The following is a 27,963-nucleotide window of genomic DNA, read 5'->3' as shown; positions in this document are numbered from 1 at the left end:
TGCTGTGTGCTCTTCAAACAAAGACCGCCTTACAAAGAGCAGCGCAGCTGATACTGAGCCGCCCCAGTTCCCCTTTTAATTATCTGCTCCCTTAGTGGCAATCCTTATACGAATTTACTGGATAACAATGTTTCAAGTTGAAGCACACTTCTTATCTTTAAGGTTGACGGCCTCGGAAAACTTGACCGATGTCTTGGGAGTAAAGCGGGTCCTGGAATCCCCCCGTGCGTTCCCAGGGTTTACTGTCCTGTAGAACGGGGCAAATATACTATCAACATCTCCAAGATGTGTGATAGGTTGTACATAGGCCATTTCAATTTTGGTGAAATCGTGAGACGAGGAAGCTATGCTTTGCTGTTGGTTGACAAACTCCCGAGCCGTTCCTCAGGAAAATGTAGCCACCAATTTTTTGTCTCCTCTGTTGAGCTTATTTTGCCAACAAGGTTAGGATCTGTTTCCAACCGTGCGACAACTGCCACTGTTTGGTGGATCAACGCGGCCGATCAAAAACGAGTTTGCACTGAGCAAATTTAACCAAGTCCCACTATCAAAGATGCGAGCAACACGGCTCAGATACAGTACGTCCCGAAACTGGTGCAACCGTCTACACTCTTTCAGTGATTATTTAGCCCCACTGCCAAGAAACCTTAGTCTATATTTGGAATTATTCCGACAGTTGTGCAGGTATTTCTTCGTAAGCATATTACATAGTAAGTTTAGGCGTGTATTAGCTTGTAAATTCAATACATTTGACATCTCCATGCCCCTCACCCGCAGCACATTTTCCTCGGGAGGCACTTTGACAATCAATCACCAGTGGTCCAACCAAAGATGGCTCCAAACCTAGTCTCTTCCAAACATGAGCTTATCTATGACATGATCCACAGTGACGAACTATCTATAACTGAGGGGGATGGCACGCGTCGCTGGCTGCAACAAGAGCATCATTTCAAAAATCTTTTCCAATATAAGAGTGTTTGGCAGCGTCAAAGCACCGCTAATTAAAGGCGGACGACCACTCCAGTCATGCTCGAGACTTTGCGTGATTATGTGATTGAAAAAACTACCTTATATCTAGAAGAGATGGTGGTTTTACTGTGGGACGAATTCGCTCTTCAAGCGACGAAATCTAGCGTAAGTCGCGTCCTCATATCCAAAGGCTGGTCAAAAAATACGGCATATATCAAGGCCCGAGAGTGCAACCTTGATCTCCGGGACGAATACCATCATTTTATATCAGACTTCAAGTCTTACCATCTTGTCTATGTTGATGAATCTGGATGTGATAAACGAATAGGCTTCCAGCGAACGGGTTGGTCTCCCCTTGGTACTGCACCGGTTCAATTGTCGAAATTTCATCGTGATCAGCGCTATCAAACCCTGCCTGCGTATATACAAGACGGCATTGTTTTGTCTAGAGTGTTCCAGGGTTCAACTGACGCATCCGTCTTTGAGGATTTTATCAAACAGTTTCTCCAGCACTGTGGGAAATTGTCTGAACCGAAGTCTGTGCTAGTGATGGATAATGCATCCTTTCATTACTCGGACAGAATTGAACAGATGTGCTCAGAAGCTGGCGTAACGCTAGTGTATCTGCCTCCATATTCTCCTGATTTGAATCCTATTGAGTTTTTCGCTGAGCTCAAGGCTTTTATCCGGCGTATTGGTATTCCTACGAAGAAAATCCAGAACCAGATTTTGACACCTTCCCGAATGGTGTGTTGATGGGTCGGCGCGAGGAAGGAAAGCGCAGAAGGCCATTCCGTCACGCAGGGTTGACTATAGAGGAGATGTAGCGTGACTAAATTCGAGACAGTTTCGCTGCTTAACTTTAAAGCAATCCCATTAAATTGACTATCAAATCATTTTTCCGCCCGGACCGACACATGCTTATGTATTTCCCGGACCTGCTTTCTGACCTGCTTTAGTTCGGGAGTTACATTGGCGACTACAATATTTAAATTTGCTTGCAGGCTTGAATTTGTGTTCTACCCGCAAATCTAATGAAAAGAGATATATTTGTGAGTGGATACAGGAATAGAACATCTCGGCAAGATTATTCCACAGCCCTCCATTTTCCTCCCAGTCCTACCGGAGTGAGAGCAGAAATCACGCCATCTTGTGTTGGGCCTAGTTTATAGTAAGCAAGGGTTCTCCAGATATTAAGACAGGTCGTACGCTTACCGCTAAATGTAACAGGTACATTCTCTTTGAAGTCATACCCTTGACTCGCATTGTAGAGGCGTGAGCTCCCATCTTTAGAAAAAACGACAACTCTCTGTGCCTTTTTTGACGGGATAGTATGCTGCTGCCCATTCATGATTTCGATCGGCTCCCCTTCAAAAAGAAGATTTTGACTTTTTCCACCATGAAAGACATATCAACCTTAATAGGATTGTTGTACAGTATGTGATAGAGACGAGGAAAGTTTTGGTCACAGTCTGGATTGTAAGTGGCTTGAACAGATATTGGGAGTAAAAACTAAGTAACGTTGAATACGGTGTTGTTTGTGCGGTGGTCAATAGCTAATTTTCTTCGAATAGATGAGTTGGAGGAAAGTGGCGACTAGAACTTCAGCTGAACTGCGTATATCTTGGAAAAGCAGGAATGATGTGCGGTTTATATCTACGTCATGCACTGCAGAAATCAGCGGGTTCGCTCAGGGTTAGAGCGATCACCATCTCCTCGGGAGGGCCGAACGCCGCTAGGAAGAATAAACTGTGGGTCGTCCGTCCAATGAATGATCGACATGCACCTTGCCCCTTCTAGATGCCAAGCAAGCTGTAAAGATGAGGGAGTGAACTTAGCGCAGGCCTCCCATTCAGGTGGAGTTCTTGCCAAGATCGTCAACACTGCTGATCAGATCTTCCGCCCGTGTAGCACTGCGCACATTGCTTCGTACTTCGGAGTTATTCGAAATCAAATTCATCGATATCTCGGCAAGTTGCAAATTTCACTGATGACGTAGAGAAGGAAGATCAGACCATTTTTTTGTGCTGAAGCCTTCTGTCAAGGAGACCTACATCACCATGTTCAGACTGCAGGTGCCCCGTACTGGCCTACATATCTCACTCGTCTCCATTTGTAGCAGTGTAGCAATGGTTGGTATAGACGAAACATTTATGCCCGCCCGAGACAACCCGACCTAATCACGACTGCCTCGATCATTATGTACCGCTAAGCCATCTCTACGGAGCGGTGCGGGTGTCTCCGACCGCTTTCGGTTGATTGGTGGCAAATCTCTAGAATCGAACCCGGCCCAGTGTGCGAAGCCCCTGTGCGGTAACATAGCTACTCCGTAAAAGTACACCTTCCACTCTGAATTTTCGATAGTAGTAAATCTTGATTGTTGTGGTACTAGGTACGCCGTAATATAAGAGTGTTTGGCAGCCCCAAATATCTACTTTTTGTGGTAGGTTTAGTGGTTCAAAAGGGGTCCGCGGCTAGCCGTAAAGCATGTCGCCCGAATACTGAATATAAGCTGTACAATAAGCTGCAAAAGTTGTGAGCTCAGATCTGAGTAAGTCAGGCAAACATGACTTGTATTTCTATGGTTTCAAGGTAAGATTCACCATTAAATTCACCTAACCAGCCGTACTGTGCTAGCATAGTTTGTAGAACACTTTCCTGCAAGTAAGCGGACACCTGGCCATTTCACCGATTTGACAGCAAAATGATTCCCTTCACATTCACTTCGAGGTTTTAAAGGCGATAAACGTCAATCCGAGGGTTCGACATAGTCAATGAGATCGTCTCCTTGCAACGAAGTCAGACACTGCTCGGTAAGATCGGCGCTGGTCTTGTAATCAGCATACTTATATGTGAAGTGGGGGTTAAGGTTAACACGAACGCGAATCCGTTCAAAGTTGTACCATCATATCTATGAATCATCATACCACCTAATTCCTCGACCCTTGCTGCATAACGGTCGATCACATCTGGTGTAACATTGTCTTTGAAGACAACCTAAAACTAATTAATGAAATCTCCATAGGGTGTGAATGAGAGTGTCTTACAATGAACTTCTCCGCCATGATGGGCTGATGTTGAAGCGAATGTTTGTCTGTTTTGAAGTATAATAGGCTTTCGCAAGGAATTAAATAAAAGATTATATTGCTTCCAACTTTTGGAATATAGCCTTTTATAATACTACGTGGAGATGAGCGCAAGCGGACCTCTTTATATCATCACGAACTAGGGCCCGGCTTTTCCCGGGTTCTCCAGTTTTTGGAATATGATTGATGCATCATCCCGCTGAATGGAGTTTCTGCATCTGCACTTTCCCACTCCGCTGGTAAATGGCGTCACTAGACACGTCATCACCCTGTAGGGAACTGAGTCCGGGCGGGGGTGTCTGTGTAGGGTCAGCCCCACCCAGCTGACCCCTGCTCGTCTGTGTTCACGGTAGGAACTCAACCTAATCTCCCTCACGTTTCGCTTGAATCTCTTCCCGTAGCGTTTCATTCTGGTTCTGTAGCTCGCTCTGGCTGTGTCTCACTTCCCGCAGCTCGGTTCTAGTCGCCTGGATCAGCACGCTTTGCTTATTGATGGTGTGTTGCAGTTGTTCAATGATCTGTCGAATCTCCTTGGGGGTCACGTGTCCACTGTTGGATCCAGAGCTGTCCGGTTCTGTACTGGTCGTGTTCGCATAAGTGTTGTCTTCTTCTAGGCGTGTCTTACATCACGCTTAGATAGCCTCTGAGAGTACTAGTATTGCTGCTAAAACTGTTGCTAAAATAAACGCTATATACGCGCTATTATAACGCAGAAAAGTAAGCGACAACTTACGTCTCCTTCGCACAATAGTGTATTATAATTAAAGGATGCCAATCATAGTATTGCTGTAAAAAAGGAGAAGACGGACAAGGCGAAGCTCTGTAACATACGCAAGAAGTAATATAATATAACGCCATCACGAACCTCACTGCCAAAGATCTACCTGTAAACGATGCAGAATTGGAAATTTACCAGATAGTGCTCCTTTTACATGTACATATTATTGTCATCCGCCGATCGCGTTACGGGTATCTACGTCTTATTCAGTCTACCTTTCCTTTGGATCACCCTACGGTGGGTTTCCTATGAGCATTTGGAAGGTACAGTAGTTTTCGAAATCAGTTTGACCCCAAACTCTTTCGACTTGATTCCCGGAAAATAATTTCGTGATACGCTAATCCTGATTAGTATCACCGCTCTGTAAATTGGGCAGAAAACAGTTCGTAATGATTATACTAAGTTGTCAACGTATTGTAATGAATTTGTAATGATACATCAAATCCTGTAGAATTGCTTGATAGATCTGGCGATCTGGCAAGATCGTCTGCCAACTCTCCGCTTTCCCACTAGTCCTCGTCCTAGATTGCCACTTCCGCCTCTTTCTCTACTAGCCAAATACTGGCACATACGACACCCTCTATCTGATGATATTTACTATTTTTATATTTTTCATTTATTCTCCTATCTATTATGAATCTATATGTGAAACCCATTTATTTTTATCTATTTTATTAAATGCGTGGTGGGAGGTTGAAGTTTTCTAACTGGATTAGTGGTTTGGTCCGAAATTCCCAATGAGGAATTGGTCAAAAATAATGACTGCATTTTCGACCAAACCCTTCTCCTACATTTTCGACTAAACTATACTTCTGCGTTTCTAACAATATTAACCTGTTATTTAAGTAAATAATATATCCTCCTTATCATTAACTTAAGATAATCTTACTAATTTTTAATATGTATTTTATGAACGAATGCCCTGAAACGAACAAAGTCAGAGAAAGCGTGTGCCTTCTAAATTTTCTTTCTCGGACTGGCCTGTCTTGGCTTCTCAGTCCTGCGGGAGTGCTCAGTCCCTGCGGGAGTTTCCAGACTTGCTATGTGCAGAATCACCTGTCCTCACAAGAATTTTTAACAATCCCCATTTCAAAGAATCACAGGAGCAGGCACTCGACCTCGAAGAGATGGATTGTGTTATCTCGATCTAGTTTTATTAGATCAACCACATATATCATTCATTTCTCATGACTGCACCTCTCACACTTTAACTACATAAAAACAGACTTCATTTACCAAGTATCCTTCAGCGTCGCTTAGCTAAAGTGATTTATGTCATGAGTATTCAGTAGCACGTAATGGGAGATGGAAAAATGGCGGAGCCATTGTTGATATACTCACCCCGTAAAATGAATCGTTTTCCTCTCGATAATCGGCATCGCACTCATTACACTGGAGGATGCTTCGTCAAAATTTTCTGGGCATCGCAATCCGTAAATGGGCAGATACATACGACTTCCGCGACATGATACTCGCAGAAGACTGCGTCGTTGACTGTACATGAAACTGCTGTCGCCATGACGATATCGATATAGATGGAGATTGTTACTATTAGTAGTGGTTTCGGGAGATCTGTGAACGTATAGAACATGACTCAGGTGTGGTTTATGTACCCGGGTCCAACGTGAGGATCAGCGGGCTGAAAAGCTTCCAGCTGAAATGCGGGGCGTTGATATTATGGTGAAGATATGGCAGTTCATTTGTTGTAGTGTTTGACTTGTTTGCATTTCCATGGAAATTCTAGTTCCCTTGGATCGCCAATACAGTTACAAGACGAGGCACCGTATTTTAATGAAAGTAAATCACGGTATTGTGACTGGTACAGGAATATTGTTATTCCGAATAGGGGCCCAATATGGTCTAGGGTCTCTTGGCAGTGGGGCCAAATTATCACTTGAAGAGTGTAGGCGGTTGCACCAGTTTCGGGACGTACTGTAGTCACCGATGACTTTCCTCTCTTGTCTGTTCTAGAAGGAAGAGACCCACTGTCCTCTATGTAGTTGATCGTTATCTGAAGCCGGATCGTCTTGCCTCGACGAAATAGAGAGGCCCACGCTAGCAGCTGTTTCTCCACCGCTGTCCAATCAACACTAGTGCCTTCAAAATGTTTGTCAATGTCCCGTTGGGAGTTCACCGATAAGACCATGTCAGTATCATCTAGTCTCACCCGTCGGCCACGGGCTGTCTTCCGTCGCAGAATATTACAAGCGTCCTCTTTTATCTGTTCCCAGTAGGATCTAGGCGGTTGAGTCAGGTCTTGTTTTGTATCCTTGACCACAACTCGATTGTTCAATTTAACCCTCCACTCGATCTGGTAGTGGATACAGTCCGGAGATTGTTCATCCCATGCATTTCCATCTGCACGTTCAACCACAGGATCAAAACTCTGATGGTCGGACGGGTGTTGATGCAAGGGAGGTGAACATTCACCAACTATGTCCTCGGGATCGGGTGAAGGACAGATTACTGATGGCGTCCATTCGCGGTCTGGGTAACCAGGGGTGGGGGCATACGAGGGAGTCCGTTCCCATAGATTGGGCAGTTCAGGTCGGTAAGCATCATCATCATCATCATCATTGTTGAAAGGAGTGTAAGTCATCCCCCCAAGGCAGAAGATGCCACCGAGGAGTCTATTAACATGGTTGTGTGTTAGCTTCCACCAAGTGTGTTACAGGACGTCAAGAGAGGACTGTGGCTGACAGGCTGAGTATTATGATAAGCAGGTTCATGAGTAGTCTGCAGGGACAGCAACCAAGTAATACAAGTCACTATTTGCAAGGTCTGGTGCCGAGTAAGCTCCCCAGACCGTCACTTGGACAGGAGCGGGAGGGAGGTGACAGGTCGCCAGATTGTCGAGGAACTCCTCAGCTCTATTGTTTGCCTTGTTTGCATTTCCATGGAAAATTCTAGTTCCCTTGGATCGCCAATACAATTACGAGACGAGGCACCGTATTTTAATAATAGTAAATCACGGTATCGAGACTGGTACAGGAATATTGATATTCCTGGGTTATTCCCAATACGTTCTAGTGTCTCTTGGCGGTGGGGCTAGAGAATCACCTGAAGAGTGTAGGCGGTTGCACCAGTTTCGGGACGTACTGTAGATATCTTCTATGGGCAGATGATTCACATGCTTTCGGTGTTCATTGGTGTTTTATTATTAACGTTGATACAGTATCGACATTGATATGTGACACCGTTCACCACACGTACATCGCCAAAGGTGCTGGAATGAGAACACTCATTATCATATCGGACAATAATAGCGGACTGTAACCGATGAATCTAGGCTCCAGCGCTCGTAGAACCACAAAAGAGACTCCGCTGGTTGAGCTTTTCTTTTGTAGCTTTCGGCGCAGCCGAATCATGTCGCAATAACAACCCCTGAGGGTCGGAAATGCAACTCCCTTCCACACGTTCCTAATCATAACCAACTATGATCTGGCAGCCATGTTGCTCCTGGGAATAGCCGACCAAGACTCCGGGGGCAAGACAACTCCTAGGGCAAGTATGTGCGTTCCCAAGGCAGATAGAGCCATCAACAAGTACATGACTTTCACAACTCGAGGTGGAGTCAGTCGAGTTCAACCATAATATGACACGGTGCTTCGCGCATCACCTTTTATTCCTACTAGTGTCTTTTCCATTTGGTATCCCGATGCTTTACTAGCAGAATTTGCATAGCACAGAAACAAGCCACGTCCAATTTTAAAGGTAATTCGGCGCAACTTTTCACTCAAACTTGCTACCATCTAGTAGAATGTAAGTCATTAAACAATCATCACATGTAGTGCTATGCAAAGCGATCAAATTCAATGCTACCGTGTCTATTTAATATACTCCACCTTCAATTGGACCTTGCTGCAACTGGAGGGGATAGCGGCGTCATGATCGCGGTTCAAGTAGAACAACTGGGGCACATTGTGATACCAGTCGCAGACTATCGAATGTTAGGACTAAATCTTCTTCTGGGGGAGAGCAACGACGCTGGGGCCTTACCGAGCCATCCACCGAAGCTGCTGTCTTCTGACCACTGGAAGTTGTTGCCTTTGACAGAGAATCCATTACTTCCTTGGCATGCGTTGATCGAGATCGGATCCCAGGCTTGACAAAGTTCGTTAGTCCGTATTCAAACCAGTATGCGACGTTCCAGGGGCGAGTACTCACAGGTATATTTGGTATCGCCGGTGGCGACGACTCCCCAAGGGGATTCAGTGTTGAAATTGAAGAGGGCTTTTGTGCCAGTTAAGAAAATAGAGCTTGCAGTATTCACATCCTTGGTCAGAGCGGCATCATTGAGGCCTGGGCCCGTGTGGTATGCGTAAACATAGAGGTTGTTATGCTCTTGGTTGGTGGCGCCTCTGGACTTGAGGTGGAAGTGTTTGGGGAAAGAAATGGCGATAGGTGCGGCGATAGCAGAGGCAGCCAGTAGGGAAAGGCATGTGAGGGGCTTCATTCGGGACGTTGGAGTAAATTGTGGACTCTAGGTTGGAGTTGGAGAGCGAAGTAGGTAACTGAGTTGTGAAGTGGGAGTTCGTAAAGTTCAAAGGCCGGTCAAAGGCAGGGAGCAAGCAATATTTATATGCATTGATTTCAATGACTTTTTAGTGCAAGTATAGTGAAGACACATCACATCATCAACACACGATATTTTTAGCTGAGTTTTTACTTCTCTGCGTTTTTATTAAGAGTAATTGAGTGCGAGCCCCGTACTGTATTCATTCCTCCAGTCAGAAATTCAAATTCGCCTTCCGGTGAATATGACAAAGGCAAACAGACTTCCGCAAGAGCATGAACCGCAATTGATGATGTCGATGGAGCTATTGAACATGGTTCTATACATCCAATAAACACTGCCCCTCTCTCACTGACACAGATATTGTTCAAGTGGCCTCTCTAGAACAGATTTAGTTTGACAAATCTAATCGAATTTTCATCACCAGTGTTCATTCACCGCGTTCACCCTCATTCAGTGCGGTCCATCAACAATACAGTACTGCCCATAAGAACATTACAATCTAAAGATGGCTGATCCATGAGTTTACAAACCGAAATTATGGACAGTCCATCTCATTCTCCGCTAATCTTCACGTTCCATTCATATATTCGAGAATTTCGCGCCTTTTGTTTCTATAGAACAACCTCAACTTTCGCGTCATCTCGGTATATAGGGTCCAAAAGGGCTATATTGAGGTTCCAATCCATCCCATAATGTCACTGTCAAACATGAAAAACCCGAACAATGGTGGGGTCTGCAACAGTTAGAAGACTTTTCGGCACAATTTGTAATGCGGTGACTTACAGCTTTTGTTTAACTTGTAAGTTTCTTCGAAGGACTTGACATGAAACATCTCAATGGCAACGACTTTATCCGCCTTAGACTGCTGGATCTCACGGGTGACTTTGAAAGCAATGTCTAGGCGCTCTGGCGTAAGTGACGTGAAAATGTCGGCCAGACGCAAGGCCAGATTGGCTATACCCATGTCAAATGCCGAATCAGTCTAAACATCAATTTACTTACTTCTTTCAAGTCTCCATTCCATATTGCAAAGTTGGTGTGGATCAGACAGGATAGAGATATTAGCTTCACCGAATGAGTCCAATATCTTTGGCAACAGCATCGGGTTGAAAGCTAGAAATGCCCGGCGGTAATATCTCGCCACTTCTAATTGGCTTTCAATTCTCAAAATCATGGGTTTCATGCTGGAAACACGGATTTCTTCACACTGAAAAGCTTTCTGTAGGCTTAGTATCATAGACTGCAAATGATGCATTGAGACCTTGGCGCCAAACAATGGCGATTCTTTGAGCCGGCATGCCATCGTTGACAGAAAGCTTTGGTCGCGAGTCCAGATCTCCTTTGATTCATATCCCTCAAGTTCACCAGCCCGGATGCCTTCAAAGACATGACAAATCAATGCGACGCTTGCCCTCACTCCAAACGGCCGGTACGGAGGGTGTTCGGTTTGCGAGTTTTCAGCTAGAAAGCTCGAATGAGGGGATGCATTTTGCCCAATAATGAACAATATATATCTTGTTTGGAGCACAATGTCTTCCAATGTTACTGTGTGCAGCCCATCGGACTCAGTCAAAGCTTCGCGGATACCAATTAGCCACCCTTGAACATGACCATGGAGCAAGACGAAGCTCTCTTCCCAGTCACGGGCGCGGCGACATATGACCTTCCACAGAGCTCCTTCATCTGTAGGAAGCATTGCAGAAATGAAAAGGTAACTTAAAACCAACAAGAGTTGGTGGACTGTGTGTGGACCGTAAATGTGTTTCCCAGCTATCCTAAATTCAAAATTCGGCCTTGGAGGCAAAGAGGTCTAGTCAACAGTTAGCCGTTAGTCATAATTGCTTCTAAAGTTTCGATTATTACCGGAAGGCTCATCTGCGCAAAAGGCTTTGTAGGTTGAGAGGTTGACAGGCTTCGAGGCCGTTCCGCAATATCTTCAGCAGCTGTAGGGCCATTTGTTTGGGAAACCGAAGCTTCCTCCGCCACCGAAGCCGCGACAATATTTGGCAGCATCTCAGGAGGCGGCTTTTGGTCTTGTTCGGAACCATCTTTTTCCAAGTGCTGGATATGTTCATCATCTGCACCATGTTGCATCGCCTCAGCTGTTTTCGTTCCGTGTTGCAAAGGCTGTTCGTTTGGCGGTTCTTGTACTTCCCATGTAATTTGATATTCACCAGATCCACCCTCTTGCTTTTGCGTTTGCTGATTTGGCCGTTCTGAGAGAGCAGGTCTCCGGTCAGACCCTTTCATCTCATAGACACACAATTTACCACGCCTGACACAAGCTTGACAATGGGGAACTTCACGATTGCATCGAATTTTCGCATTGCGGCATGACTGGCAGGAGTAAAGAGGCATTGTGGTTGGACCAATCAATATTGGAAGCCATGCACCAATGTTTTCGACCTGTTAAGCAAGATGTGTGATAGCTCTAGGAAGCGTGGACACAACAATCGGTGACAGACTGTCACTTCCGATGCACAGCAATATCATATGTCACGTGCTCTACTCAGCAGGCGCAGAAGCGGAATGTGTATTGAGAAAGGTGGTTTCTGTTCGGGGCGAGTGGTACTGCGACGCAGAGGAATCCAGTATGCAGAGGCGATTGTTGTAGCATAACACGTTTAAGTTGAACTGAAGCTGTACCGGTAGAAGCGAAAGATCTGTTTGAAGAGGAAAACCAGAATTTATAGTGTCTGTTGGTTTCAAAGTCTACAGTAAGGCAAAATATGTAACCAGATTTGATGATTACAGTCCGTTTGTTGATTCCAGATAAGTTCCTAGGAATGGGTTCTTTCGTCCTAGGAGTAATCGGCATGTTTCTCGGAGCACCAATCATGCATTCAAAGGCCCGTGGTAACACATAAAGGATTTTCTCAGAGCGGCAACAGACTACGGATGTCTGGGTTGTCGCATATGCCAGCAACCAAACACCGGCATTATTTAGATGCTTGAGCTCTGACAGGAGAAGTTCCTTGGGAATTACAAATTACTAATAGTACCCTGGGACCCGCGTTGCCTACCCTGGGCTCGATTTTCTACTGGAAAGTAAAATTAGAGGACCAAAAAGACTTTCGGTAGGATAGTAAATCACCAAGTTCAAGCAATTTGTGCACACTTCTTGCACTTACAGTAATAGTTCCCCGCTGTTTTCCTCATCACTTTCACTATACCACCAAGACCAATTCCTGGAAGCCATTCGCTGAGAGAAAGAGACCCCCTTTCACCACCGTCAGTAGTACATGATAACCTCAAGAAGCACAACTCGCATATATTCGACCTCAATTTTGCTAAAGATATTGCGAGATCTTTGGAATGGACTGCTCGTCTTTTCAGCAGAGTAATGTCTGAATCTTAGCTGGACAAGACAAGATAACCCCTGCTGTTTTCTTTTCAGTTAGAAGGCATTGTGACTACCTATTGATGAATACATTCTTCCCAAAGGTATAAATACGCGCTCTACGCACCTATCAGGGGAATGAACTTGGGCACCGTTATCACACCGGAGTTCATCTATGCTGTAATTCCACTGGTTTGATTTGATGGTGGCATAACTGATTAGGGGATGAAATCTTTGGAAATACGCTATACAGTACCATTGATCACCTTGCCTTGTACTTAGTCTCAAAGTTCTCCAGATATCGGTTCCTTGTTTTACTCGCACCAAGATTAGAAGTTCCATCTCTTACATTAAAGATCCGCGCCAATACAATTGGAAATCAAAGACAACGTGGATGGTTTCCCATTTTTTTCGTGGGAGAGGCTCGCAATATTTCTCTATCTCGCTTCAAAGATTCAGCGATAGATATAGAGTTGTCCATTCTCTACGTAGTAGAAGAATGGATAAAATATGTCCCGTGAAAGCAACGGAAGTAGGGATCTTGTAATTCTTCTCTTTCTTGGCGCTGCAGATCTCTTGAGGAACAGGACAATGTCAAGCATCCTTGCAGTCTACAGTGTGGTGGCCATTGACCGATTAGATGAGGCGTTGGGTCATTGAAGTACAACTGAGCCCACCCTGAGCCAATCCTGAGCCCACCCTGAGCCAATCCTGAGCCTACCCTGAGCCTACCCTGAGCCTACCCTGAGCCTACCCTGAGCCTACCCTGAGCCTACCCTGAGCCTACCCTGAGCCACCCTGAGCCCACCCTGAGCCTTCCCTGAGCCTACCCTGAGCCTACCATGAGCCCACCCTGAGCATACCCTGAGCCTACGTCAACTGAAGTGGGGTAAATTTCGTGAGTTCCCCGCACTGTATTACCGTATTTGATTATTCAGCAGCAGCTTCATCCCCTTGTTTTGTATGGTAATTGAGGTCATACCGGAAAAATTATGTCGTAACACGTAGTACATAGCTCCTCGGATTAGTTTACTACATCATGCAGCAATGAACTTGGATATTGAATAACGCTATCATCCCCTGTGACTGTATCACGTCAACAGGAAGTGAATACTGGGTTGAATCCTATTTAACAATCTCGAATGAAATTAAAAACGATGGCCGATCGAATTCCAGAGCCCTGATCACCACAATCTTCACTCCCTACGCAAAAAGATGGACCTTTTCAGCACGTCTTCGAAGATTCATCTGATGCCATAGATCAAATCCACAAATGTGACGATTTCGATAGTGCAGAAGGTTTTATCAAATATGTCAATTATGTCCAACAATAGCGACAGAGCTACTCGATAGCAGAGCGCTGTGGCAGATCTGCGACCCTGAAAGCTACGCACACGCGCAGAGACCTACAGGTACGTCTATTACTGTTATCAGAATGACACGCAGATATTATGATATTTTCATTGTCGCAAATCAATTAAAGGCAAGACTAGAACTTCATAAGATTAATCGAGGGGTAAGGGAACAGATGACCTTTTTTTCTTGTGACTAGTACTCCAGTAGACTTGAATGGATCCCTTGCTCCGCCCGGGGAATTTTCGTGAAAACTGCTTGATCACCTCCGACCAAGCGAGTTTTTGCTCTTCTCTTAGCTTCATCAAAAGGTGATCTTCCTCCCCGGACCACGGTAGTCCTCTTCTCGAAGACGTACCTTGCACTTCGACCAGATCAGTGTTCAAGCTTGTGTGATCACACTCGTAGGTTATGTCATCAAATTGGCCTGAGACACATCTTGGCAGAGAAGCGGCACCGGGGCTGGAAGGCGAAGAGGCGCAATGAGATAGAGCACCCTCAAACAGCCAGGATAGGAACTGCAGTCGGTCTTCGACTGAAAGAGCCGAGAATTGAGCACGAACTGTAGGGAAAGAAATGCTCTGGCGATGACTGGAACTTTTATTGAACCGGCCGGGTCTATTGTTCATGTGCCTTTTCCCCACACCCGAACGTTTTGTGGTTTTTGACTGGCAATCAGTGCCCATGGTCCCCTTCGAGTTCTGTCGTCTGCCTTGAAGGGATGATGCTTTCTTCTGGGAGCGAGTGGACTTCGCGGGACAGTCTGCCCGGTGTGTTGCAATACTCTCCGATGTTTGCACCTGGTCAGCATCCGGAGAGTCATAGCCGTTTAGGATTGCAGGATCAATGGTTCCAATAACTGAAAGCTCTCTAGTCTGAGCATCGTCTTCAGAATCGACAGTTTGAGGTTGCTGACCAGCAAAGACGATAGGCTCCGAGCCGTCCGATTCCAGACCGAGGGGTTGATGCTCAGTATCCCGACGGACACTATCAGCAAACATCGCAGGAGCGACGTCATCGGCACACACTATGCTTTGTGATTGCGGAATGCTCTCAGGGCCGAAAGACTGGGGATAATTGATAGCAGAAGTTGTCCGACCTGAGCCCTCCAATTCTCGTCGAGGGTTTGGGGTCTCCGAATGCAAACCACCCAAGCAGACTTCCGTCGGCGGGCGGGCAGGAAGGGGATGTCGCTCTGGTTTGTTAAAATAATGTTTGCAGCTCTGTGGGTCTTGATCGCTTGAATTGGAGGATGGCGGGGTTGCAGCGATCGAGACCGGACTTGGATAGCGACAAGCTCCGGGGGGATCACGAAGAGGCTGGGCTTTGTCTTGGAAAGGATTCCATGGACGAAACGATTCCAGGCGAAAACTGGTGTTTGACATGCTGAAAAAGGTAGATGGCTAGAAGAATCCTGAAGGTGTTGCTTTGGGAAGGGAAGGTGGGATGGGAGGTCAAGTGTGTAGCAGGGGGGATGGGGGAGGGAAAGGGGAACTGATGGATTTCTGTCCGATTGAGCCATTCGAAGGGGATAGTCACCTCCTTTATAGACAAACGTTACCCGTGATGCGGCGCAGGGAATTCACCACGTCCTTCAACTCGAGCCGTTTCACCGTCACATCAAGGCGCGGAGCCACACCGGTTGCACATCAAGGGACCGCAGGCCACCTGCAAAGGTTTCTGTACACCTCATTGACGGTCCACTGTAGCCCGGTTCCACAGTTGTCGTCAGTTTAGCCTCCAATCGCTCAGATATGCGCATGATCAGGGGCCGTCGGACCATCGTCGGCCTCGTGATGCAGTACATGGCACCGATTGAGACCAGGCAAGAATGCGTCAATTTCGCCATTGGCCTGTATCACGACATCGTCGTCCGATATCTCGTCGGCTAGGTAACAGAGGTCAGGCGAAACCGGCTATGACGACGATCTTGTCCCGAGGCGCTCTTAAACAAGCGGAGTAGGGGGCACCTGCAACTGTACAATGCAACCTCTAACGGACCGTGGCAAATCGGGGTGGGCGTGTCAAGGACTTCCGAGACATTGTTCTCCGGATGCGCAGAATACTGCCAGCGCAATGAGCGAGGCGCTCAGCGAAAGGATCGCGAACAAGAGATGTGCTCGATAGCTTCATAGTATTCAACTTTTTGCTGTAATTCTAGCCACGTATCGTGTGGTATTGTCGAGACCTTCATAACCTCGACGCATCAAATTGTAAGCAGTCAGTTGGCGTTTCAGGCAACGCCGGTCAGGGCGGCTGAGCGGTGGATCGAGCAGCATCTGCGACGGAAATGAAAGGGGGCGATGCATCAAGTGGCGAGCCAGTCCATTGGAGATTGTGGGTACCGAAGGAAAAGGGCTTCAGGCAGGGAAAAGAAGAGAAAGTGCGTCGACAAAGCTGCGAGAAGGACGAGCGGTGTTTTATAGATGGAGGTGCAGGTTGGGGGCGGTAAAAGCGGCCAGAGGGGGCACTAAACCCGAACGGGCGCGCGGACGAGGGCACCAAACCCGAAGGGGCAAGGGGATGGCGCAGACGGGCAGGCGGTCGAGGGCGGCAAGACGGCGGTGCAATGGGAGCCATTTCTGGCCCCCCGCTCACCGTGTCCTCGTATACTATATAAGAAGTAGACGAATAGAGAGAGGCTAAGCTTACTATAGAGATACCTAAAATAATTAGCGATAAGTGAAGTCGGCGGAATTGGCTAGGGAACGTAACGCACGAGGGAACGTAGAGTTGAGGTGCTGAGTTCCTCATGCAAGTAGAAGGAATCGAGTCGATCGACGGAAAATTGCGAGCACTATAGCGACGTGGGAATACCTTATCTCTGGATCTGGACTCCTAGGAACACCAGTAGCAGCGCGGTTACCATCGGAGCAGGCGAAAAGCCAGAATTCAAGACGAGAAGTGAAGGGGCTGGTCAGGGCAGAGCAACGGGGTGAGCGATCAGGATGCTTAGTGAGCAGCTCAGGGTCGCTCAGTGGGCGACTCAGGGCGGCGGGGTGACTAACTCACCCTGTGATCCCGGAGCCGATCGCAACCCGAAGCGGCAATGTTAGAGTCAACATTATTACGGTCTAAGGGTTGAAATTCATTCGAATCGCAGCTTCAGCACACGATTGGAACCTCATAGTAAACGTCCATTCTATTCCCATTGAACATGCTTAATCATATAGATCTTCATCCAAGCCCTATATGACAAGACTAGAAAGCCCAACACCACGATAGCTCAAACAACAGAAACTAGTTACCACGCCAGATCATAATCCCATAAGGATCACGATCAGCCTCACTCACATGAACCTCAACCCTGCCCTGCGTATTGTGAAGTTCCCTGACAAGCTGTTTCTCTTTATCCTCCTCCAAACCCCTCATCACAGAACCTTCGAATCCGGAAGCTTCATCCATACAAGCATTCCAAGACCGTTCAACTTCATTAAGCAACTTAGGCTGCATAACAGAACGCAGATATCCCCGCTCAGAGTTTGTATGCGAGAGCGAAATAACAACCGATCCACGCTCCGTAGCTGCCAGAGCTTCGTGGTGGCTCATCTCACCGGTCAGGAGGAGGTCCGGGATAGGTCCGTCACCGCGGAGGAGGACGCCAGAGCCAGAACCGGGACACATGCCAACAGTTTTGATGTGAATATCGTCTACTGAACGACCCTGCGGCACGGCAATGGGGATACCACCCGGGAGACCGATGCCATGGGCAATGTTATCGATCAGCGTGACGAGGGGCTGTGATTCGGTAAATGTGACCAGGCGGCCGGCACCTGCAGATTCGAAACCCTCGGGGACCGAGGCTGGCGGCGAGGGGTGGATTGTACTGCGGGTGTGTGGTGGTCCTTGCGGTGAGGAGTGGACGGTTGGGATGGGGGCTACTGGGTAGGAAGGCGCAGAGTACATATTGGATCCGCACTGGTTGACGACAGCCTTTGCTGTTGAATTGGGCTTGAAGCTGCCTGTCACGACGTCGCAGAGCCAATCCGCCATCCCACCGGGGACGGTGTCGACGGCTGTATGTGGTGAATAGACGCTGATGCCATGCTGTGCCAGGCGGAGGAGGGACTTTTGTTGGGAGTCGGCGAAGGTGAGGGATTTGAGACCGCGGAAGATAATCGGGTCTGTTGGAATGTGTTAATCGAAGGAGCTCACATTTTCAATGATGGACGGTGCAACATACGGTATGCCACGACAACCGAGCATTGCTTTCCAATGGCTTCATCGGCAACAGCTGTGGTGAGATCAATGGCCAGGAGAACCGAGTTCCTCTGTTTGCGGGAATAGTCGAAGGGAGCTTCGAGCAGCACTACCATTGAGCAAAGGTTAGCACATTGTAAACATTGGACGGAGTTTCAAATAGGACAAGCTTACATCCTGTGTTATCAAAGCTCTTGTCTGCCAATGCCTCTGGGTAACTGTACTCAAGGTCAACCCAAGCTCAATATAATGCGGGGAGCTCTCGAATGAAGCGGGGGAGAACGAACAGCTTCCTCATAGAGGTCACCACAGCCTGGGTGAAGTATGAGGTATGACTGGGCATTGAGAGGATAGGCATGGTATAGGAACGCCGCACAGCAGTGCCAAAGAAATTCATCAAGTAAAGAAGAACGAGTATAAGCACGAAGTTGCCGGGAAAAGCACAGCTCCGATAAAAGATAACGCCACACACGTGCCACACACCAGCCACAGCCAGCGGGAGCCTCTGAATTTGTAATAATCGCCAAACTTGCCATACTTCGGTGACCTCAGGCTGCCCATCTCTCAATTACACACCCCTGCTCCGACCAACCTTGATGTTCTCCCGCGCCTCCTCCGTAACCGCACTGAGCAGAAGCTGCCGCTATCTTCTCCGCTCTCCCTACACCCCTGCCACCCGGGCATCGGCATCGTTTCCCCTTCCCTACACATCTACCCAACGGGCCTCGTTCTCCCTAACCGCGCGCTCTCCCGCTGCATTCAACGCCATGGCCGACACTTCTGGAATTACCGCCGACTCGCTGAAGAACAAGCTCATTGATACGCTGCAGGCGCTGCACGTCGAGGTTGAGGATCTGTCTGGTATGGACCTATTCCGAATGGCGTCATAACCTGGAGAAACTGTTTCAGTTTTGGTCTGCATTGGTCGATCTTTTGCTAACCTCTTGCTTTATAATAGGTGGCTGTGGACAAGCTTTCCAGGCTGTTATTGTTTCCCCCCAGTTCGAGAGCAAGACCATGCTTGCGCGACACCGTCTCGTCAACGCTGCTCTTAAGGATGAGATCGCTGCTATCCATGCTTGGACTCCTAAGTGCTATACCCCTGAGCAGTGGCAGGCTCTAGCACAGTAAATCAATTTGTGCAGCTGACTGCAATTTGACGAACCATGAACTTTTTTTTCCCCTTAAAGAGTCCCCAAGGGAGGAATAGAAGATATTGAACTGGACCGGACTGATACTTAGTGAGTGTTTTGATCGGCAGGATCAGCCATTTTAATTGTCCACTCCATTGATCCAGCTACGTCCTTGGTTATTAGATCGGTTTATCAGGCGTTGGCCGGGTTGGAATGGATGGTATTCTTTTGTACATTAGTCGTCCTTGCGCTACGAGTACAGTGCAGGGATAAAACCAATTATATGCCGCGGGCAATCATGTTATATTTTTCTCGCATATGTGCAAGGGTGGTACAGGGACGTCTATGCTGAACGGTTTAACCGAGAACCTTCTCGGCGGTGGAAACTTGGGGATGTTAGCATAGGTCGATATACTCCGTGGACAAGAGACATACCGTTCACACCAGTGTTGTCGGGCTCGACGAAAGCCTCCTTGACCTTACCGTTCTCGACGAGGAGGGCGTAGCGCTTGCTGCGGTTGTTGCCGAAGATGGCGCTGCTGTCGAAGCTGAGGTCCAGAGCCTCGGTGAACTTGCCGGAGGGGTCACCCAGGAAGCGAACCTAAAAAGCCATGTTAGCAGAGTTTCTACCACAAAATTGAATGGATAGAGAGAGAAAAGAAACATACACCGCTCTTGCCCTGGGGGTCAAGGGAATCAGCCCAAGCCTTGGTCCTATATGATAGATCAACGTCAACAAATGCCTGAAACACCAGTGTAACTCGACAGGTTCCGCTTACACGAAGGGGTCATTGATGGAGATGACAAAAGCTTGACCAGCCTCCTTGAGCTTGGGGTGGTTAATGAAACCAGGGACATGGGTGCTAGAGCAAGCAGGGCCTGAAAGAGGTCAGTTCCATTTTGGACAGGTATGCGGGGTTTGTTTCACGAGGTTCACGCACTGAAGGCAGCTGGGGTTCCAATGATAACGCCCTTGTTCTTGATCTCCTTGGCCAAGTTGATCTTATTTCCGGGGGAGTTCTCGACGAGACAATCGAGGTCGGGGATGGCGTCGCCCTTTTGCACGAATACGGGCGCCGTGCTGTGGAAGAGGGAGGCTTGCGCGCGAACGCGGGGCACGTTGGTTGCGAGGCGGCGGGCGGCGAACATGATGTATATCAATTGACTTGGTAGATGTATGGATTGAGACGAAGTTGTGTAGGTCTAGGGAGGAGAGGAGAGGAGAGGAGCGGAAGGTATGCGGGTATGGGAGCTTGGACGAATTTCGTCATGGCTTGCATCTGCACGTTAGACCTGACCCTTTCCCGCTTTACTGCTCCATTGACTTGTGTTCTCTTTCTCTTTATGTTTTACAAAGAGTGTTTTCGATTATTCGGACTCGTCGAGCTATACTATTCTGCTTTGTGTCTACAGTGCGACCTACGGAGGCTATACCGCACGTACCGCGAGTATATAATAACTGCTCACTTGTGAGAACAGGGAGGACAAGGCTTCTTCGAATCGGATGATACCAAGTCACATCCTATTCCTCCCTGACGCAGTGGATCCTTGGCCTGTAACACAGTGGATTGGATTGCTTCCCCCCTGTTGATGGATGCAGTCATCTTCTAGTTCCACGTGAAGTTCGGCGCAAACATCGTGGACTGGACAGCCGAAATAGGAGGTGCGGCATGTATGTTGTCAGTATGTGCCACAGTGCCAGCGCTTCCCTGTCGACCTCTAGGGCGTATGCTGAGGGTTGCTATACTATGTCTTAGGTAGGTATCATCGGTTATCGCAGGCAAATGGACTCCGTAAACTAAGCAGTATAAGGCTATACAAGGTTCCTATTGGAAACCGATAAAGTGGGTAAGTAGTTCATTATGTATTAAAAGATCAAAGACAACCTTGGAACATATTCAAGTGTCTTGGAACATGTTGAGGACAATTCCTCACATTCCAGTGGAGTCCCTTATTAATCGCTCCTTGGCATCACAGATTTCATCTCATGAGGGCATGGTCCCTCTGCGCACCGACTTGAGATGTTGGGAGAGAAAGTCGCTCAATAGCTACCTTCGTACTGTACACCTTTAAAGGGTGTACATACCAGATATTTGCCCCTCGTTGGTCCCTGAGTAGATGAACTCCTTGCATGTCCCAAAATATGACAAGAATTAAATAATTAAATAATAAAACGAAAAGAATAAAAGAATCAAAGTCCATCGCATGTACCAGGCAGTACCTCCACAGTAACTTTGGTACTTGGCTCTACCGCCAAACCAACTCAACCCCCATCTTAATTTTTCCCTTCTTCCACCCTCTCGCCCCATCTTCACTTTTTTAATATTTACTTCTTTCCGAGGGGACCAGACCAGTCTGTCCGGTCGCGACCCGTCTAGCCATGGAGGGCCAGACCTCTTCCAATCCCGCCCCCGCTGGGAACTCCAGCGACTTTGTACGTGAATCGAATCCCCCCTCTCCCCCATGACAGGATATCGGCTAACATGACTAGGTACGCAAATTGTACAAGTGAGTTTGGTCTACGTGTTCGCCGTCTTGCCCCTATATACTGATGTTTGCCTAGAATGCTGGAGGACCCGACCTACGCGTCGATTGTACGCTGGGGTGATGAAGGAGATAGCTTCGTGGTCTTGGAGGTAATGCGCCCGTGGCTTATGGGGATCCCTGCATCTTGGCTAACTCGATCTCTCCCGACAGTGCGAGAAATTCACCAAGACCATCCTACCGAAGCATTTCAAGCACAGCAACTTCGCCAGTTTTGTACGCCAACTGAACAAGTACGACTTCCACAAGGTTCGCCAAAACAATGAGGAAAACGGCCAGTCGCCATACGGGCAAAATGTAGGCTCCCCATGCCAAAGTTGAAGGAAACCCCTCTCACACTGAACAGGCGTGGGAATTCAAGCACCCAGAATTCCGGGCGAACAGCAAAGAGTCCCTCGATAACATCCGCCGAAAAGCACCAGCCCCGCGAAAGCAAACTCAGAGCAACGATGACTCGGTGCCCACCCAACAGATCGACCTCCTCAACCAGCAGATTGTCGCCCAACAGCAGCAGATCCAGCACCTCTCCGATCGCTACGCCCAACTCACGGTGGATCATCAACTTATGCTGCAGGAAGTGATGCGAGTACAAAAAACAGTCCTGAACCACGAAAATGTCATCCACCAGGTGATGGCTCACCTACTCACGGTGGATCGCCAGCGCCGCGACAGCAAGGCCGTGTCTTTCCAGGCCGGAACAACCATGAGTCCGTCTCAGGTCGGAGCTGTGGACGACGAGCCATCCTCACCACTTCAAAATGCCTCGAAGCTGTTGAGCGACATGAACGCCGAAATGCAGCTCAACATGAGCGGCGTCGACTCAATGAACGAGGCCCCCAAAGCCGGGGTCGTTTCAACGACCGCAATGGATCCGAACTCGCGAAACGGTTCTATTCGTCCGACAACTACTGCGCCTGCTAACCAAGCACTCGTTTACCCTAAAATGGCCGGCGACCTGGAGCAAGTGGTCTACCCGGTCGGCGCCACCAACGGCATCGATCCCATGTACAGCGAGCACATCAACAATGTTCCCTATCCGATGCCGGCTAAGCAGGAGATTGATACTTCAGATGCTCGCCGACAGTTTGCTGATAATCGCAAGAAAAGCACAAATGTTGACCCTGGTTGGGTTCGGAGCCCGCAGATCCTCCTGGTTGAGGACGATTCTACATGCCGCCAGATTGGTGGCAAATTCCTATATTCTTTCAATTGTGTCATTGATAGCGCGGTATGTATTCTTTGTCGTGGGGAGGCGAGGAGGCGATTTTGCTAATCAGTTCGATAGTTCGATGGTCTGGAAGCTGTCAACAAAATCCAGGGCGGCTCGAAGTACGATCTTATTCTGATGGATATTATTATGCCCAACTTGGACGGCGTCTCGGCTTGCCATCTTATCCGCCAATTTGATCGCACTCCTATCATTGCCATGACCTCCAACATTCGAAGTGACGACATCCAGCTCTACTTCCAGCATGGTAAGAATCTTGTGATAGCATTGGAATGAGCCCGGCTAACCCATTCAGGAATGGATGACGTTCTTCCGAAACCCTTCACTCGCAAGAGTCTTCTTGAAATGCTGGAGAGACACCTGGACCACCTCAAGACGACACCGCGCGGTCCAATGGAGCAGGTACCACCATCAGCCGCCGCAGTAACCATGGCCGCAGCCCAAAACTCGGCCACTCAATCAATCAAGGAAGACAGCTCTCCAGGGCAGTCGCCTGCAGGCTCCATGAGCAACTGGCAATCCCCCGGCCAATTTCAAAATATGCAAGCCGTCCCACAAAACATGCCCGCAGTGCAGGGCGCATACGTCACAGCACCCCAGACTGCATACACCGTCGACCAAAACGGCATCCAATACCCAGCAGCACCAGTCGCCGTCCCTACAGCAGGCGCCCCCTCCCGCCCCCCTCATCGTCGCCAAATCTCAGACATGTCCAGCGCAACAGAAAACCCCAACATGCCCAAACGCCAGCGCATGTACCCCCAACCTCAACCCATGCTTGCCGTGCAAGCAGGTCGCCCTGGCTGATCTAAACTCCCTCGCCAATTTGATTTATCCCTCATACCTTCTCTTGCTCCTTTCTTTATATCTCCCTCCACCTCTCCGCCTGTCTATCTCTCACGATTCCCACTTGTCTATAACGAGGTTTTCAAATCGTACATTGGCCGCTTGTCGCGGATTGTCTTTGTCTTCCACCCCCTTTTACAGGTTACGGCGTTGGTGGCTTTGTTTTGCTGGTTCTGGGGTGGCGAATTGCGACTTGCGAATTTCGAATAGCGGACTTTCGACATGCGTCAGCTATATCCACCGTGGAGAGTTCTATATATTGACCTCCTATGAGATTGTTTTCGCCTGGTATATATTTACGAACATATTTTTTTCTTTACTTCACTTAACTTGACTGTATTCAGATTCAGGTACTGCGTGTTATAGTACGTGTACAGTAGACGTTGGCGTAGGGGTGGGGGTATGTGTCCGTGGTCAGGTATCGGGTCTAGCACGGATCCCAGGATATGGTATGAGACAGGACAAGCCATACCACAGAAAAACCAGAAAACCAACCTGGAACAGACAAGGGGTTTCGTATGCATATGCATCATCAAGACCCAATAATTCAATAATTCCCAATCCCATGATTCGCATCTCTAGTCTCTACTATACGTCCCCGGTTACGGAGTATAATTTTCACGCTCACCTCCCGAATCTCCCCGAGAGCCAAACACTACAGCTATCAGAACAAGCATTGGGAGCCGAACGGATCGGCATGAACAACGGGGGAGTCTAGACCCGTCGAGACGAACGACTGTTATGGAGGTCAAGGTCCAGGAGGGCCTGGACCTAGCGGGGAGTTCTGGACCTCAGGGATGTGGCTGGTGGATTGTAGGGTTGTCTGGGTGTGGCGTATTAGAGTTATTTTTGGTTTTGATATCATCCTTGGATATGCATGTAGTTACGGTGAACGTTACTTGGAGGCGAATATATGCAGACAGTATCCTTACTAAGTAGAGATTTTTCACAAGTCTCGGGGGGTATATCCGCACATGTACACAAACAGAAATAGTCCTCATACCTCCTTTTTCTTTTTTTTTCTTTTCTTTCACTTCCCTTTTACCCCTGAGTGAGGGTAACCTATTCTTAGATTCACCACCCACCCCTAGCGTCCACTAGACTCACATTTCGGGCTCAGAGTCAAGGTCCACCCCCTCATCATCATCCTCATCAGCATCTTCCTCCTCCAGGGGTGGACCCATGATCTGCACCTTCGAAGCCCCTGTCTGTGCCTTAATATCCGCCAGCAAGTCATTCACATGCGTGAAGAAAGTGATCTTCGAGTACCGCAGCATGCCACTAACCATACCGACAACACCTCCTTTCCAAAAATGGATTAGGGAGCCGGTATCACCTGGCATAGAGAACGAAACCTTAGGGTCCTTGGACCCCGCCACGACAGTATGTTCAAATGACCACCTAGGCGCGGCCACCACCACCCAGTCGTCTTTTTCACCCCCCTCTACCACCTGCTCAGAAACGAGGCAGGTTTTAAGACCATTGTATCGGCCTTGAGAAGGGCCACCGGTTCCATTAATCCAGAACGCCGTAGCTTGTGGATCCTCCATTTCTTCGTCGGTAAGCTGGTGGAGGTATTCATGGTGACAGTCACATTGATTGGTGGATGTTCGCGCCTGTAGGATTTCCAATAGTGCCCAGTCCATCTTCACATTGAACGTATTGGAACTCCATTCGCTTGTCTTTTGGAGGAACCTGTTTCCGGAGCAGGCGGTTACATAACCGAGGCGAGCATTTGGTCTGAATTCTTCGATTTCATTGTTGAATTCGGTCAACTCGGCGACTTCTTGCGTCCAGACTCTGTAGCTGCTTTGCTCTTTTTCTGGTCGGGTGTGGAGGATTCCGTTCGCCTCGTGGTAGCGGCAGGATTGGAATCTCGGTAGGTTTTTGATGGTAGCGATGCGTTTCTTGTTGATTTGGAGTTGTAGTGTTAGATCGCGTAAGGGTGGCTGCTCGACGCGAGAGATTTCGCTCTTCTTTTGCTCTTCGAATAGGTTCAATCCTTCCCTGTCCCATTTGGCAAATCTTTCTAGATAGCAGCGATGTTAGCTCACACTGTAAATTCTCATGTTAGTTGTCAGGGTTGGACTTACTCTGGTGAGAGACTACGTGACTGTCCTTATCACTGCGAACGGAGTGGAAGCAGGTCACACCAAGAATCATCGGGTCCAGGTCTGTGCCGTCGAATTCCAGCTCCACGAAGCCCCCAAGCTTCCCATAGCTGAGGTGGGATTTCGCTGATCTGAAGTTCCCACCGGCTCGGGCTATTCCATCCAGCATTGTGCGATCAAAGCCTGGTGGTCCTTTGGCCTTTGTAACGAGCTCGTCTCTCAAAATCAGAACGGAAATCGTGGGCAGCCCGTATTTATCCAGGATAGCAGTGATGATGTCGCGCATCTCTCGAAAGTCTCGCTCGCTTTCTATTTCCACTGTGACAAGGACGGTTGGGACATAGTTCATTGCAATTGGAGCCTGGACACGCATGCATCCGATTGTAATGACATCTGTTAAATCAATCTGTTTTGTGATTTCTGCAATGACTCCATCCCAATGCCAGATGGAGGGAATTTGTTGGATTGGTGCGAATTTGTAGGGCTTGTAGATCCGCGGGTCTGCTATTTCCACACAGACTTCCGGCATGTCATTGTCAGAAAGGAAGTGATAGATCTGAAGGGAAGCTTCGAGCCACATGTGGTCGATGCGATTCTCACGCTCCGCATGGATGAATAGTGTAGTGATTGGTCTGTGTTCGGGTTTGACTTGTGAAGTACACCGGGCAATGTGCATTGTAGGTTTCTTGATTCCGACACTAGCTAGGATATCAGAGACCTTTTTGCGAATCCTGTCTTTCTCTTTCGGGGCATAGAGCCTGTGTCGTCTTGGAAGTGGGGTGATGGTGAGAGGCAGAGAGCACATGTATGGCCCACCAATTCTGTAATCTTCATTGATGAAACCATCGTCACCCCTTTCGGTTTGTCCATCTCCGACACTTCCTTTGTAGCTTCGGAGACGACCACTTGTGTTTTCAGCTTGAGAGACGTAGCCAATTTCACGGTTGGAGCCTCGTGCACTTGGTCGTCTTGGTTGTACACCCGTTGGAGGTATGGGAGCTGGAGTAGGGGTAGGGTCAGGGGTGAAGGATACAGCGTTCAGGTTAGGGAAAGACATGGCGGACATGAGTTTTGGCAGATCTTCCATAGCCAGGACGTTAGCCCTAACCCGTCTGAGAAGAGACGACTGATGGAGATCAATCAGGACCTACGGGCAATGGGTCACTCTGTCTTGGACTCTTGGATGTTGTCCCTAGGTCCTATGTCGTGATGGAGCTAGATGTTGTCCGATAGACCCAGATGATGTCTGAGGAGTAGGCTCAGCAGCAATGAAACAGAAGAAGCAGGTGAGCGCGGTGGAGATGAAGCTGAGGGCTTGGTAATTAGCCCTAGAGCTGGACAGTATGGTGGGACCAAAGCAGTGGAGCTTCAAGAAGGTTGGAATGCGGGATAAGACAAAGTGCTGAGTAAAGAGGGAAGAAGAGTAGAAGGAATAGATGCAATTCTGCCTGCAGTTCTGAGCTGGATGAATCCGATGCTGAGCGGTGACGATATCGCAGTAGCTTGATACCAAGTGAGAGTTGTCATTGTTGTGCGCTCGCGTAAATCTGTCACGAGGCTATAGGCGCAAGGCTAAAATGCGTGGATGACCTGTATGTGCAAGGTCTATATGTAAGGATCGCGGGGAGTCATTGTTCATTGAACCGCATCTTGATCGTGACATCGGATTCCATTCTGGAGGTTGCTCTGCCCATGTCTGTTCCATGATTACTTTGATTGAGTACATACAAACCCTCACATGCTGTATGCGTAACTAGAAATTGCCATGAAGCAATTCGTTGACTTTGTAGTTAGGGCATGATATGAGTTATAGATTTGGTGCCTGAAAATTTGTGATGCCTGAGGCATGAATTTGT

The 27,963-nt window shown here is 48.1% G+C and overlaps 8 protein-coding genes across 8 annotated transcripts; 2 read left to right on the top strand and 6 right to left on the bottom strand.

The window, feature by feature from the left end:
• Window positions 1–3,718: 3,718 nt before the first annotated feature.
• On the bottom strand, window positions 3,719–4,034 carry PENARI_c029G02446 (uncharacterized protein; the record flags this gene model as incomplete). The annotated part of the gene is made up of 3 exons (XM_022636274.1): window positions 3,719–3,794; window positions 3,851–3,966; window positions 4,017–4,034. The coding sequence occupies 3 exons, from the start codon at window positions 4,032–4,034 to the stop codon at window positions 3,719–3,721; spliced, it is 210 nt and encodes a 69-aa protein (XP_022483833.1).
• A 383-nt stretch (window positions 4,035–4,417) lies between these two features.
• PENARI_c029G08170 (uncharacterized protein) lies at window positions 4,418–9,289 on the bottom strand (the record flags this gene model as incomplete). Its single annotated transcript, XM_022636317.1, has 5 exons — window positions 4,418–4,634; window positions 6,888–7,463; window positions 8,674–8,773; window positions 8,833–8,937; window positions 9,001–9,289. 5 exons carry the CDS (start codon window positions 9,287–9,289, stop codon window positions 4,418–4,420), a joined length of 1,287 nt encoding a protein of 428 aa, XP_022483872.1.
• A 764-nt stretch (window positions 9,290–10,053) lies between these two features.
• On the bottom strand, window positions 10,054–16,088 carry PENARI_c029G04259 (uncharacterized protein; the record flags this gene model as incomplete). Its single annotated transcript, XM_022636289.1, has 7 exons — window positions 10,054–10,085; window positions 10,136–10,306; window positions 10,355–11,162; window positions 11,216–11,568; window positions 14,404–15,240; window positions 15,826–15,933; window positions 16,043–16,088. The coding sequence occupies 7 exons, from the start codon at window positions 16,086–16,088 to the stop codon at window positions 10,054–10,056; spliced, it is 2,355 nt and encodes a 784-aa protein (XP_022483861.1).
• Window positions 16,089–17,285: 1,197 nt separating this feature from the next.
• Window positions 17,286–18,603, bottom strand: PENARI_c029G09832 (Nif3-like dinuclear metal center hexameric protein; the record flags this gene model as incomplete). Its single annotated transcript, XM_022636334.1, has 4 exons — window positions 17,286–18,169; window positions 18,229–18,354; window positions 18,420–18,463; window positions 18,533–18,603. 4 exons carry the CDS (start codon window positions 18,601–18,603, stop codon window positions 17,286–17,288), a joined length of 1,125 nt encoding a protein of 374 aa, XP_022483853.1.
• A 238-nt stretch (window positions 18,604–18,841) lies between these two features.
• PENARI_c029G09501 (BolA family protein) lies at window positions 18,842–19,376 on the top strand (the record flags this gene model as incomplete). The annotated part of the gene is made up of 2 exons (XM_022636329.1): window positions 18,842–19,106; window positions 19,204–19,376. The coding sequence occupies 2 exons, from the start codon at window positions 18,842–18,844 to the stop codon at window positions 19,374–19,376; spliced, it is 438 nt and encodes a 145-aa protein (XP_022483860.1).
• Window positions 19,377–19,735: 359 nt separating this feature from the next.
• Window positions 19,736–20,527, bottom strand: PENARI_c029G05608 (peroxiredoxin family protein; the record flags this gene model as incomplete). The annotated part of the gene is made up of 5 exons (XM_022636298.1): window positions 19,736–19,764; window positions 19,814–19,979; window positions 20,047–20,092; window positions 20,158–20,257; window positions 20,320–20,527. 5 exons carry the CDS (start codon window positions 20,525–20,527, stop codon window positions 19,736–19,738), a joined length of 549 nt encoding a protein of 182 aa, XP_022483809.1.
• A 1,231-nt stretch (window positions 20,528–21,758) lies between these two features.
• On the top strand, window positions 21,759–23,957 carry skn7 (uncharacterized protein; the record flags this gene model as incomplete). Its single annotated transcript, XM_022636284.1, has 7 exons — window positions 21,759–21,812; window positions 21,870–21,886; window positions 21,942–22,014; window positions 22,076–22,219; window positions 22,269–23,150; window positions 23,208–23,397; window positions 23,446–23,957. The coding sequence occupies 7 exons, from the start codon at window positions 21,759–21,761 to the stop codon at window positions 23,955–23,957; spliced, it is 1,872 nt and encodes a 623-aa protein (XP_022483819.1).
• A 1,142-nt stretch (window positions 23,958–25,099) lies between these two features.
• Window positions 25,100–27,164, bottom strand: PENARI_c029G11171 (uncharacterized protein; the record flags this gene model as incomplete). Its single annotated transcript, XM_022636341.1, has 2 exons — window positions 25,100–26,025; window positions 26,090–27,164. The coding sequence occupies 2 exons, from the start codon at window positions 27,162–27,164 to the stop codon at window positions 25,100–25,102; spliced, it is 2,001 nt and encodes a 666-aa protein (XP_022483839.1).
• Window positions 27,165–27,963: the final 799 nt, after the last annotated feature.

The sequence above is a fragment of the Penicillium arizonense genome (genome assembly GCF_001773325.1).
Source record: "Penicillium arizonense strain CBS 141311 chromosome Unknown PENARI_contig029, whole genome shotgun sequence".
NCBI classification, from domain to species: Eukaryota; Fungi; Ascomycota; class Eurotiomycetes; order Eurotiales; family Aspergillaceae; genus Penicillium; species Penicillium arizonense.
Note: the sequence above shows the minus strand (reverse complement) of the source record. Positions and strands in the feature narration are given on the sequence as shown.